The sequence below is a fragment of the Perna viridis genome, chromosome 5 (genome assembly GCF_037379345.1).
Source record: "Perna viridis isolate PV_CMFRI_1.1 ecotype Kerala chromosome 5, ASM3737934v1, whole genome shotgun sequence".
In the NCBI taxonomy this organism is placed as follows: Eukaryota; Metazoa; Mollusca; class Bivalvia; order Mytilida; family Mytilidae; genus Perna; species Perna viridis.
In genome coordinates, this window is record NC_142449.1 from 15,640,294 (window position 1) to 15,653,095 (window position 12,802).

At 31.4% G+C, this 12,802-nt stretch overlaps 1 protein-coding gene and 1 long non-coding RNA gene across 6 annotated transcripts in view; one reads left to right on the top strand and one right to left on the bottom strand.

Annotated features, from left to right (window-relative positions):
- The window catches only part of LOC148616224 (putative phospholipid-transporting ATPase IIB), a 34,465-nt gene that overhangs the window by 21,523 nt on the left and 140 nt on the right, over positions 1-12,802 (bottom strand). Inside the window, exons 1-4 of one of the 4 annotated variants that reach the window (XM_088583050.1) lie at positions 12,609-12,734; positions 2,559-2,729; positions 1,484-1,625; positions 234-347 (exon numbers count right to left, since the gene is read on the bottom strand). In XM_088583050.1, coding sequence (XP_088439176.1) covers positions 234-347; positions 1,484-1,625; positions 2,559-2,729; positions 12,609-12,670 — 489 coding nt within the window. In that variant the 5' untranslated portion in view covers positions 12,671-12,734. Of the gene's footprint in view, positions 1-233; positions 348-1,483; positions 1,626-2,558; positions 2,730-4,979; positions 5,066-12,354; positions 12,497-12,608; positions 12,735-12,802 lie in introns of those variants that run through there. The other 3 variants (XM_088583051.1, XM_088583049.1, XM_088583052.1) reach the window with 3 other exon arrangements.
- LOC148616226 (uncharacterized) lies at positions 8,046-10,693 on the top strand. 2 transcript variants are annotated; one of them, XR_015922126.1, is made up of 3 exons: positions 8,046-8,804; positions 9,925-9,963; positions 10,141-10,693. It is a non-coding gene; the product is annotated as an uncharacterized LOC148616226 (long non-coding RNA). The 2 variants fall into 2 exon arrangements; XR_015922125.1 differs by lacking the exon at positions 9,925-9,963.

Here is a 12,802-nt window from a genome sequence, read left to right on the forward strand (position 1 = left end):
TAAACTTACCAATGGTCCCCAGTACGTGTACAGATACCCAATCCTTATGTCTGGTATAAACTTACCAATGGTCCCCAGTATGTGTATAGATATCCAATCCTTATGTCTGGTACAGACTTACCAATGATCTCCAATATGTATACAGATATCCAATCTTTATGTCTGGTATAAACTTACCAATGGTCCCCAGTATGTGTACAGATATCCAATTCTTATGCCTGGTATAAACTTACCAATGGTCCCCAGTATGTGTACAGATATCCAATCCTTATGTCTGGTATAAACTGGGATGTAGCCATTACAAGGAAGTACAAATTCAGGAAAAACTTAAATTGCTCGAATAAAACCTGCAAATATGAATTAAACAAAAGACTTCATGAAAAAAACAGGGTAGACAAAACTTTGGAGCGTAAAAGCTACTTGAAACTGGTTTGTTTAATAGCATCAAGCCCATAATACCAAAGTAATATAAACAAAGTTATAACATGTACTACATGAAAATTTCTTTCTAGTTGTACATTCAATTTTATTCAATCTGTCAATAATTTACTGACGAAATTCTGTGTATAGTCCTTACCAGTTTGCTGATGATGGAGATTATATCTTTTTGCTTATATCAATTTAGCCCAAAAGTCAGGCAAAATATTCTTATTTGATTTGTTCAAAATATGTGTTTTTGTCCACAAAGATTGGGGATTGGGGATTTAGGGTGAAAAACAGTCACTCAGACCATTATCTGAAACAGGTACTTTTTTTAAAACATGAACAAAGTACAATTTCTGGGAAACAGTAACATAGTAAAAAACTTATTTTCACTAGCAATTCATTATTTTTCAATTTCAAATGCAGGAAAAAGATGTGAAAATAAATTTGAAGGGAAAAGTCCCTTGACTAAGAAACATGTTTGGAGAATGTAAGTTTCAAAATAAAATATCCAAAAACACCAAAATAAGTACACATATCTACAAATATAAATTGGGTTACAGCATTTCACATCCAAGACATTGCAATATCTTTAATAATCCAGGTAGTGAGAAATTTAAAATTGGTAAGGTGGTAGAATTCTGGGAGCATGATAAAATTATGCAATAACCCCCTCCCCCCCCCCAAAAAAAAAAAACAACAACAAACAAACAAACAAAAAAAAACAAAGCAAACAATATGTTGAAAGAGATAACATTAGCTATCTTCAGTTTTTACGTGTAATCTTTTTATTGGTTTGATACATTGTGAATGTAGATCATCTCTGTTTCACGAGTTCATGTTTAGGCCATGTTTTGGGGTTTTGACCCATTTGAATCATCCGACTGCTGATGCTTCCATGTTTTTTTTGCTACCATCTATTTATTGCTATGGCACATTAGTTTTACTTAAAATTTTACAAGTACATATAATATTCTATGACAACCAAAAACTGTACATGGTTTATTTTCCCTTCACATGGTTGTTTTTTTCTATTTTTAGCCCTGACTTAACATTATACCTTGGGTATAAATGATATGATACTGTATTTTTGATTCCTGATGACATTTTTAGGGTATTTGTCATCTTTAGATGGTTCCAATCCAATAGGTACTACCCTTGACTTGTAGGTCTTCTCTCTATTACAAAATCTCTGACAACATCTGTAATGATAATATATACTCATAAATATTTCATGGATCTTTAAAACAATCCTCATTATGCAAAATAATATTTCTGAAAAGGATTGTTGATTCCAGTTTTCTAGAAGTGGACATCGAGGTGGAGCTGTAAAAATGATTTAAAACTAGCTTGTCAAACAAGAAGTGGAATGAGAAGCATAATATCCCAATCAAAGGTTGTCTGGGAATGTTGTTAGCGAAATTGCTGGTTTTTTTGGGGGTTCTTTTTTTCAAACAATTCCTTTTTTTAATATAACTCATTAAGGAAAAGCTGCAAACCAAATTTCATATCATTCCCATAAAAAAAGGGGGTCAAGAAATTGGTGACAGAAGTTGTCATTTAATATTTACATGCACTAAGGATTTTAAGTTCCGCTAAACAGGTGGCAACAAACTCATCAAACAAAATCATTTTCACCTGAAGTCAAAGATTTTTGATTTATTGTAGTGTTGGTTTTATATAAGAATTTGTTTTCCTGACAAAAGCATGAAATATAACAAGAATAGGTATGGTGTATATGTCAAAGAGATATCAACCCCATCTGGATGAAAATGTAAGTCCAAGGCAGGGATACAAATTAGCAGTCACCCAGTAGCCTATGGCTACTAGACGAGGAAATCCTCATACCACAAAGCAGGCTACAGCTGGCCCCAAAATATCATTATACATAGGTACAGTGAAAGAGTTGCCCTACAAACTCAGGTAACATAGAAAATAAACTAAAGGTGAAAACAAAACAAGACCTACAGAAGCCATAAATTCCTGACTCGGGACAGGCCGAAAAAATTGCTGCAGGGTTTAATATTATTCCACAGAACATTCTCACTTATATATTAAGTAAATGTGGCATGAAAGACCAGAAAATTACAACATACATAAACCCCTATAGCCAAGCCCCCACTTGAGCATCTTACCTGGCACAACCTTCACAACATCCCTCTAGGCAAAAACTAAGTCTGGATTGGTTAGGACGCCTATATCTTTTTGGTCGAACAAGGGAGTCATGTTCATCATCCATGTCATAAGAACTTTCCCCACACATCAGTGGTACTTCATCTAAATCTCTGTCATCATCTGATGTTACTCTATAAAACATTAATTGTTTTTATATACATGTACATATACCTCATGTTACAATTTTTTGTAACTTTTTCAGCTGAGTGAAGAATGATATAAGTAGTAACACAATAAAATAAAAGTTACATCAAATATTCTATAATGAAGCCAACATAATCTATATCATGATATAACCAATAACCAAAAATAAAGCATAGAAATAATAAGTACAAAGCAGAAGCTAATAGGAAAACTATGAGAAGGAACTGCACCTTAAAAAATCACTAAATGTGTCAGTACATTAATGTTCTAAGTTCACATTATGGTTACATTTCAGCAACACTAAGTACGTACTTCAAATCCTAAGATACAAATGTGTAGCTTTCATATAGTAATGAAATGTTATACATGTAACAGCAATACATGTATGCATACATGTAATGCTACATATTATATATAAATTCCAATAATCACAGTTATAATATGCACCAGTCAACCAATTACCATTTTCCAAATTATATCCATCAATACATTATAGAATAATTTATTATTGGAAAATGTAGTTTCATTTGAAGGCTAAATAAAGATATTAACTACATGTAGTCTTCTATTTAGAAGAAAAATTATTTTTAACTTTTCACTGGACTTGCATTATGTTTTGTGAAAATGATACCAAATAAAGTATTACTTCAAAATTGTGGAAGTTCAAGTTGGGCATAAAAAATACTATGTGTACAATTCGTGTGAAGTTATTGATTAAATATGTCATAATTGTGTAATAGGTACATATGTACAATTTAGTTTCTTGTCAGGTTCCTTTTTTTTTCAACAGCTTTTTAAAGTAAAACCATCAGGAAAGTTGGTTACACATGCATAAAAATAAGATTAACCATTAACTAATGGAGACAACTACACTACTGTCAACTTTACAGCTAGTTGAAATAGACCAGTTCCAATTTCAATACAAATCTAGGTAGGCTACTGAGTAGTTTAAATAGCTTTTTAGGTAAAAATCTACCCTACATAATACCAACTGTCTGATCTTTTGGACACTGTCTTAAGTTTGAATAGCTGTCAACTATGATAGGGACCAAAACCAGACCAAAAATGAAAAAGTTTTCTGGGGTGTGCCCATCCACCCCTTGCAACTCAAAAACTGTAAGAAATATCTGAAATCTGACTGAGAGATGCAGACAGGGATTTTTAATAAGGAATTCAATAAAATAAATTTAAAAATTCAATGAAACATAAAAAAGTTGAATTTTTTGGCACTGCCCAACTTTGACCCCCTATAACTTGAAAATGGTCCAAAATGCATCACATCTGCTACTATACATTTATTTACCCGAATTAAAAAGGAACACAATAAAAAAGAATAATCAAAATCAGAAGAAAAACAAACATTCAACATGGGTTTTAATAAAACACCTATTCTTAATGTTTTTGGCCCCTTATTCTAAAACGATAGGGACCAAAAACTCCAAATTATACAGGGACCTTCCTTTAGTGGTTAGTAAAATCATACCAAAATTTCTACCAAAATTAGTCAACCACAACTTAAGTTATATCAAAGAAACGAAGTATCCACAGATAATAACAACTGTGCCATGACTGTGGTCATAACATTATGTATATGAACACAATTTTTTTGCTGTTGTATAGAATGTAGGAATAGTCTACATCTTCAAGTAACAAAAAATGGCTAAGTTCAACATGCTTAACATGTAAAAAAAAATTAATCAAATTTCTCCATAATGGTAAGTGCACATCTTCAATATGTACATATATAAACACTGTGCAATGCAAAGATTGAAGAATTGATGTTTTAATTATTTTTCAGTTACCAATTACTCTAAGTAGGTAACCCCTAAATGTGAAAATATATGGACAGATGGAGTCAAGCTATTTACTTGACCAGCTTACACAATTTGTGACACACAAAAAAAAATTTATCAGTTAACCAACTTAAAAAATACCCAACATACAAATTTAACTGCTTAGGTCTTTTAATGAATTTATTCCAATACATGTACATTTGTACTACCAATAATGACAGTATTTATAAACCTGTATGTATCACATACATGTACATGTATTTATACTACATGATGCAAAGAAGGAAGGCTGGGGAGTAACAGAAATTTGTGACATACTGTAAACTTTTGGGTAAAAACAATGATCAGCTCTTTTTTAAGAAGGAATGTAATGTACGTGCCATGTGACATTATGGAGTGGTGAATTGGGCATTTTTTGGGATACAGGAGTTGTATCTTTCCTACCTTCCCATAATTAACAAAATGTTTTTGAAAGTATCTGCAATAAACTTCTCAATTATGCTGTCAAAAAGCATATATATTATATGACATTTCTGAAAAATAAAACAAATTTTTAAACTACTGGTTCACAGAAATGATATAATTATCAGTGTCAGTTTCAAGTGTGTAAATTGAGGTGTGCTTTTTAACAGCCAAATATCGGGATACCAATATTGCTGAGTTCTTGAAATAAAAAACCTTTTTTTCTTATTAGGGGGAAAAGTTATCATGGGTGACAAATTTTGTGACATATTTCATTATTCTGACGGAAGAATATTCCAAAGGATCAACATACAAAGTAAGTTTGCAATAATATCTTCAGAAATATAAATTCACAAGCTTTGATGTTATTTTCATGTAAAACAACTCACAATGACAGTTTTACATAATCTTGCCTTACATACAAATCAAATAATCACAATCAATACAGCCTATACCGTGTGTAAAAAGTCATTGACAAAATAACAGGTATTACCATGATATATGGTTTTGCAATGAAAGTTGTGGGAAATGATGATGGTATTTTTCCTAACCACAGGCACATTACTATAAAAAGAAGCATTCTTCAGAAGGAATAGTTATTTACTGTACATAAGGTGATGGATTTCTTTTACAAGTGGACAAGTGTATAAATAGAGAGATATTAATTTATTTAATAAAATGAAAATCAAATAAATTGTAAAGAAATAAAATATTGCTATGTGAATTGTGTCCTGTGGGTTACTTTCACACATTTGAGAAATCCTTGGTCTATCCACTCTTTTGGCTGAATACCACTAGCAAAAAAAGACTTGAATTTCTCAAACTTGTGAAAGATAACTGCTCTTTATTTCACTCATGTAAGAACATATTAGTGTCCAACACACAAAAATTAAATGTGGTCAGTACACAGGAACTATAGTACATGTAAATGTGAGAATGAGTCAAAAGTCACACAATTCTGACAATTACTGAACTGAAAGAATGGTACAATGTAAATTAAACTTAAAGCCCAAGGTAGCCAAAGGTCTCACATAAAATACAACCTCTCATGCTGAAGCTACACAACAAAATTTAAAATTGTTCGCATCAAGTTGAAGTTGCATACCTAATTCCAAATCATTCATAAGAAGGGTTCAAGGGATTGGCAAGATTAATGCAAGAAGAGATTAACTACAGCTGATACAATGTACATGTATACATGTTAGAAAAAAATCTAAAAATGGTCCCTATCCCAGTAAAGACAAAGGCATACAAATCTAAAAACAGAATCCTTTTTCACAAAATTATCTAGACAACAGTTCTGGAGAAACCTATGTACAAAAAAACAGTGTTCTCATCAATTGATAATTAGTTAAAACTAAACAAATAATTGTTTGCATTGTCAACCACAATACTCCATATTCTCCTGAAACTCTGTTACAAAAGTCCTTTTTCATTTCCCTACTTCGGCTTCGTTTTTTAAGATTTTAAGCAAAGGGGATCAACTTTCTACAATTTTATTATCAGACAGACTAGTTTACTGTCAAACTGGAGCAATGGACAGCAGTAGACTTCAAATTCAAATATTCAATTTATTAGAGCCGCAGTAAGAACTTGAACATTTTAAATAACTTATTTCAAATCATTAAAGTACTTACCGAAGTGAAAATAGTTTCCAAGAAAAATGTTTACTGTTTTCCCTTTCCCATATGAGACCACCATCCAAGTTGCCGGGCATTTATGGATTACAAAAACTTGCTAAAATGGCTTACATTTTGTAAATATATGAAAAAATACTATTCATTATAAATCTATGTTGAACTGGAATCAAAAATACAAAATGTTAAAGGTTGTTAAATTGATAATTCATCTATCAGGAAAATCTAATCTGAGTTTTGAAAAATACATGTACATGTATTTGGAAGTTTTATCACAGAAATTATGCAAGTAAATAAGTTCAATGTAGTAAGAAATTTGTAAGAAAATGGTGGCTAATAATATCTGTGATGCATTTGTCATATTGATTTTGTCTTCTTAGCAGCGCTGAAATAGAAAATTTCAGGCACTGACATTCTGTTGGAATTTTCATTTTGTTCTGTTTTATTTTTCTGTCCCCATTTAATCTATAAAGATTTCTTGTTCAAAATATCCAGTCTCATGATATAAGTTGATCAAGAGTATCAATAATCGTATTAAAAATTTATTACTGACAAATCAAGACTGAAACTTTATTGACACATATGGTAACAGTCAGTATGAACTCGTCTCTAGCTTAAGAAATGTTCCGTCGAAATGGAGAATTTACCGTTCTGTTATGAAACATGAAGATCAAAAGCAACGCTTCGGGTTTTCTACAGAATTATCAATTGAGATAAATTTAACACAAGTCCAAATAAAAACCTGCACGACAAATTTGCACATTTCGTAATGAAATGTGAACAATTAAACATGAATTATCATAAGCTGAAGTGAAGAATGTTCATTCTGTATACCGTCTTAAACCTTTGAAACAAAAAGCTGTTAAAATATCTGCTTGTAACTGATAATTTGAATGATTTCTTTTCTTGAATGGGTGCCATTTTTGTTGAATTGTTATCAGAAGAGAGATAACTCTGGTCCAAATACCGCTAAAAGACAGAGTACAGTCCCCATCATGGGCGATGTTTGAAAATGAGAGGGAGACTTTGCTTTTCTTTTGGTGACATCTGAGGGTGAAGTGAGCAACTCCAGGGCAACTCTTTCGCCTGAATTGTCTAGTAGTGTGAGCCCTGTATTGTCGGCGGAGATCAATGAGATTAACTTTACTGTGCTGAGTGAATTTTACACCCAGGTCAGTGATTAACAACTGGAATATGATGTCCCAGATCGGTGGGTGGTAATACTGACATTTCACCATGAAAAAATCTGACAGTGCTTCACCAACTAACACAAATTTGAAACTCTGACTTGAGTGTTAGAAAAACAGTGTTGCTTAGTGTAGTGTATCTGGCACACAAACTGCCTTGTGCCTATTCCAAAGAAATGAAATTGAAATTCGGTATGTAGCTTCAGCATAATGGATTGTATTTTAAGTAGGGAGGTCGGTAGTGCGTTTATCGATATTCTTGCGAGAGCAAAATTCTCAATTTTGAGTCAACTTTAACACGTTAGAAAATGGTTAAAAATCCATTGCATGACAAAAAAAAATATATGTAATTGAAGATGAGACATTTCTCTTTCTAAATATACAACTTTCATTGTTATTGGAGTTGATGGTCATTTGGTACAAACGTTTGAAGTGACGATACTTTGAGAAAAATGGCCGCCTGAAAAACTATGTGTCAAAGATCATACCTATTTCAAAATTCATTCCGCAAGCTATTACTGGACCGATTTTCTTCATTTATGGCTTAAATTTTTGGAAATATCTTCAATTTTGATAATCCGGTTGTCAGGCTAATTTTTTTGTTACAAAACATATTTTTTACGTAATTTTAAGGAAAAACATGTTGAAAAAAAATAGTTTTTGCGTACCCGGAATGCACTGACAGTCGGATTCCGAAAATTTAATCCTTTCTGCGTCCATCCGTAACCCTGGTTTCAGAAGAAAAACAATAATAGCTTGCGGAATCGATTGGATATTAGGGTGGTCAGGGCGTGGTTTTCACAAAAATTAAAGCGGGACCGGTTATCGTTCTTGCTAACCGGATGTTACTGATCCGCCATAGCTTCTGTTAAGATTTTCGAACACTCGGGGATAAATGCCTTTTACCGACTGTTTTCTGAACGGATTTTTGACTGGTGGTGCAGACAACGATGGACCTAGGCCATGGAGGCCAATCACTTACGGTAAGTACCTAAATTATGTCTAATATAAGCCTAATCGCCCTGTTTCCGTAAGGTCAAATTCTAGAATGACCTTTTATCATCTGCAAGCTTAAAAACTATATTCACCTTCTTGGAAGGTCTGATTTTCGTTTGATTCTGCATGAGCTGATTTAAAAAAGATCACTCTCATTTAGCATTAGTTGGAATATGTTTCCATAACATTTTTATTAAAGGATGAATATGTAATGAGGTAAATTCTCCCAACGTTTGATTGCAATCCATTCAAAATCTTTCGGACTTTATCGACTTTCCTATATTATCGGAAGTCTCTGTATTTTACCTTGCTTTTTTTCTATTGGTTGGGAGAATCTGCACATATTGCATTTAATTTCCTTGATAAATCAATTTTAATTTATATGTAGTGCCCAATTTATATGAAACTCACATGTTTAAGCATAAACCTTCTTTATATTTATTTTAACTGTTTTATTTATTCAAAATTATCATATGTAGAAAAAAAAAATCAACCTTAAATTGCTTCTTCAAATGATACACAACTTTTTTTTCTGGTTTTCATTTTATCAGTTCATATATATTAATTATGACTTTTATTAGAACAATTATCATGTAGCCCTGCTTGTACTTTACTTGATAAATAGAACTTATTTGATGAGATTTATATATGTGGCAATTGCATATTTTACATATGACCTGCATCTTCTTAAGTTTACTTTATATATTCATATTGTACAATTTTTAACAGCTAACTTACATATTCATTTTAGAGGATTGTAGATGCTCTACTTATTTAATATTCATATACATGTACAATTGCTTGGAAAAGGTTTAAAATCCTAGTAATATACATTATTTATCATTAAATTTTAATTAATTATGGTTTAATATTTTTTTGGCCTTTTTAGGATCACATTGATTGACTCATAATACCAATCTTTTGTTGTATGTATATGAAACATACTTGTACTATGTTTTTTCTTCTAATTATTGATTTATTTCAGAAGAAAGTATTAGTAAACAGGCTGCCTAAATATTTATTTTATTTTGTCATATAAAAAGTAAACTGTGATGTAAATTTTATTATGATTTAGTTTTATTTTCTGTTTGTTTTTCATCATTTTAGTTTCATTTTGTTGAGTTCTGGAGATATTTCGAATTCATGGTAAGTTAGTTTTTATACTTTGATTTAGTTTAGTAGCTTTATTTATTTTAATAATAAAACTTTTGAGTCTTTTAATTATGGTAACAAATAAGCATTTACATTTGAATCATATATTACTCTGCTTTAAAACTGCCTCACAGTACATATTCATTGAATACCACTACTTGTTTATTTCAGATGGCCTGAGCAGCATAGTGGGCTATGCTATGAGACGAATATGGGTCGAGTCTGAGGTAGGACCATGTGGGGTACAGTAAGTAGGGTAGTTCCAGACACACCTGAACCCGATAACCTGATTGGTAAGAGAGTTCAACACTTGATAGAAGAACCAGACGGATCACGCAGCGAAATTATTCATATTAAGTTATTTAACATATCATTAATATAACCTTATAAAACAATCTTCTTGTTTTGAAATGAAGATAATTATTCTGGAAAAGGAAGTTTGGTGTTTTTAACTCCTCGCCACATCTTTTGTCAACCGCTTTGTGAGCAACCAACATCAAATAAAGTTTTACATTTTTTCAGATTGTTAGCAAACCAGATTATGATTTAATAGAAAGTAAACTAACTGTAAGTAAATTGATAAGGTAAATGATGTTAATAGGTGTAATGTCCTTATGTACATAATCTCTTTTGTAGATTTGGCAGACATAGTAGATCCTGGTGAAGAAACCCTTCTGGCCTGAAATGGAAACTTCGAAAAGTTCATTAAACTTAATCAAATGATGATATTTTGTTTATTATCATTTAATGTATATAATAGTACACATGAGGAAACAGCTAGGGCTTCAAAGTTCCATAGTGAAAGGATGCGCATTGGTTCAAGTCAATGTATTCATACAAATTTTCTCAATTTCTTGGGAAAACAGCATTTGTTTTTGAAATTTTATTCAATTTTAACATAATAATGAGATTATTATTATGTTAAAAGACCCTATTTAAACAAGAAAACATTACAAGACTACATTAGGAATCTTAGAATTGACCAGACCTTGATATAATATTATTTTGCCACTTTTTCTGCGGCAAAAATGTATGTTTATTTTGATTATCGTCTGGCTTCATTTAAGGTATAGGCCTAACAAATTTTCATCCACATTAAACATTTTATAGCAAAATAAGATGAAAGTATCTTCATGTGATAGCTTAGATTCTAAGCTTTAAAATGGTACCACATAAGTATATGGTAGGTTGATATTTTGATCAATATAAGCATAAATATGCGGTTTTTTTTTTAAATCTGAAATTTTCAAAAATGTTCGATTTACCCCCATTTTTCAACATTTGCTTGTTGGTTTTTAAATATAATTCAATTATTTCTTGATAAAAATGTGTTTTTACATATTTAATCACAATAACAATAACTGTCATGTGCTAAAAACTGCTTTTAAATTCAAAATGTCTTTTTTTGTCTGACCTTTCGCCATTTTTTCCACTGAAAATAGCTCTAAAATTTACCCTAAAATGTAAATTTTCGACCTCAAAAAATTTTTTTGAGCTGAAAAACATGATTTTTCAAGTCAAGCAACTTTATTGCCACACAAAACAAGTGACAGAAAAAATTAAATATTTTTTTTGAATTCTTAGTAAGCAAAAATGTATTTTTTTGTTGAAAAAACGCATTTAAAAAAAAGGCGGTCTGCCGCAGTGTTTCTGATTCCAATGAAAAACAAATCGGAGGTTTTGACATAATATTTGTTTATTTATTTCTGTTTAATGGATTACTCTTGAAAGAACAGCAAAGTATCAGATTTCTACTACCTTCCAATTTCCAAATATGAATATCCAAAAATGGCACTTTAATTCACGATGCTGTTGACACATAGCAAAAAAAAACTAAGTCCAAAGTGTTTTTTTGCCAATTTTAAAAAAGTGTAATTTTCTTTGTATCTAAGATACAAGTTTCCTGAATGGCTTAAATCAAAGTATGAAATGGCTTTATTTAAATGATTAAGACACAATGTATGAATTTCTTTACCTGTTTGACTTATGTGGGCCACAGAAGTGCCCAAAATGTGACATTTTTGCCTTCGCAAGAAAAATGACCAAAATTTTGAACTTTAAATTGTAATAACTTTTGAACCCCTTGACGGATTTTAAAAATTTTTGCACCAGTAAGTTACATTTCTTGGGCTCTTTCAAACTAATATAAACTTGTACATTTTCTATATACTTCATATTTTGACTGACCTCCCTATTTTAAGTAAGACTTTTGGCTACCTTGGGCAATATAGAACCATACCTGTCTCAATACATTGCACATCCTTAACATGTACAAAAATGTAAAATACAGATAGACTTGGGGTTAGTTCCAACCTGTTAAATTGATGAAGTTAGTATTTTCTATCTACTCTAGTCATTCAAAATAGCAAAAACAGTTCAACTTACAGTTGTTTTAAAGTTCTGTGTTCTTCACCCAGGTTTGAACCAGGGACTTTATATTATCAAATATACATTTGTACTCCACGTTTGCACCATATAATGAAGTATACACTAAGACAGTACACCTATATATAGTTTACACTTACAGTTACAGTTACAGGGAAGTTCTAAATGAGTGGATGACTCATTTTAGCATGCCTTCTAGTGACTATGGTTAGTTCAGAGACTTAAATAATCTATGTTTGTTCAAAGATGGTTACCTTATATACTTTTGAGAACGCTTTGATCGCCGTGTGGTCCCGTATGTGTTCGTTTTACTCATTTATCTTCATCACCAAAATATTGATTACATCTCAGCCGCTTACAACAATATAATTTGATCAAAATTTGTTCATTATATTTTTTACGTTATCATAAATCCATGCAGAATATCTATTGTAGAAAATATACATAC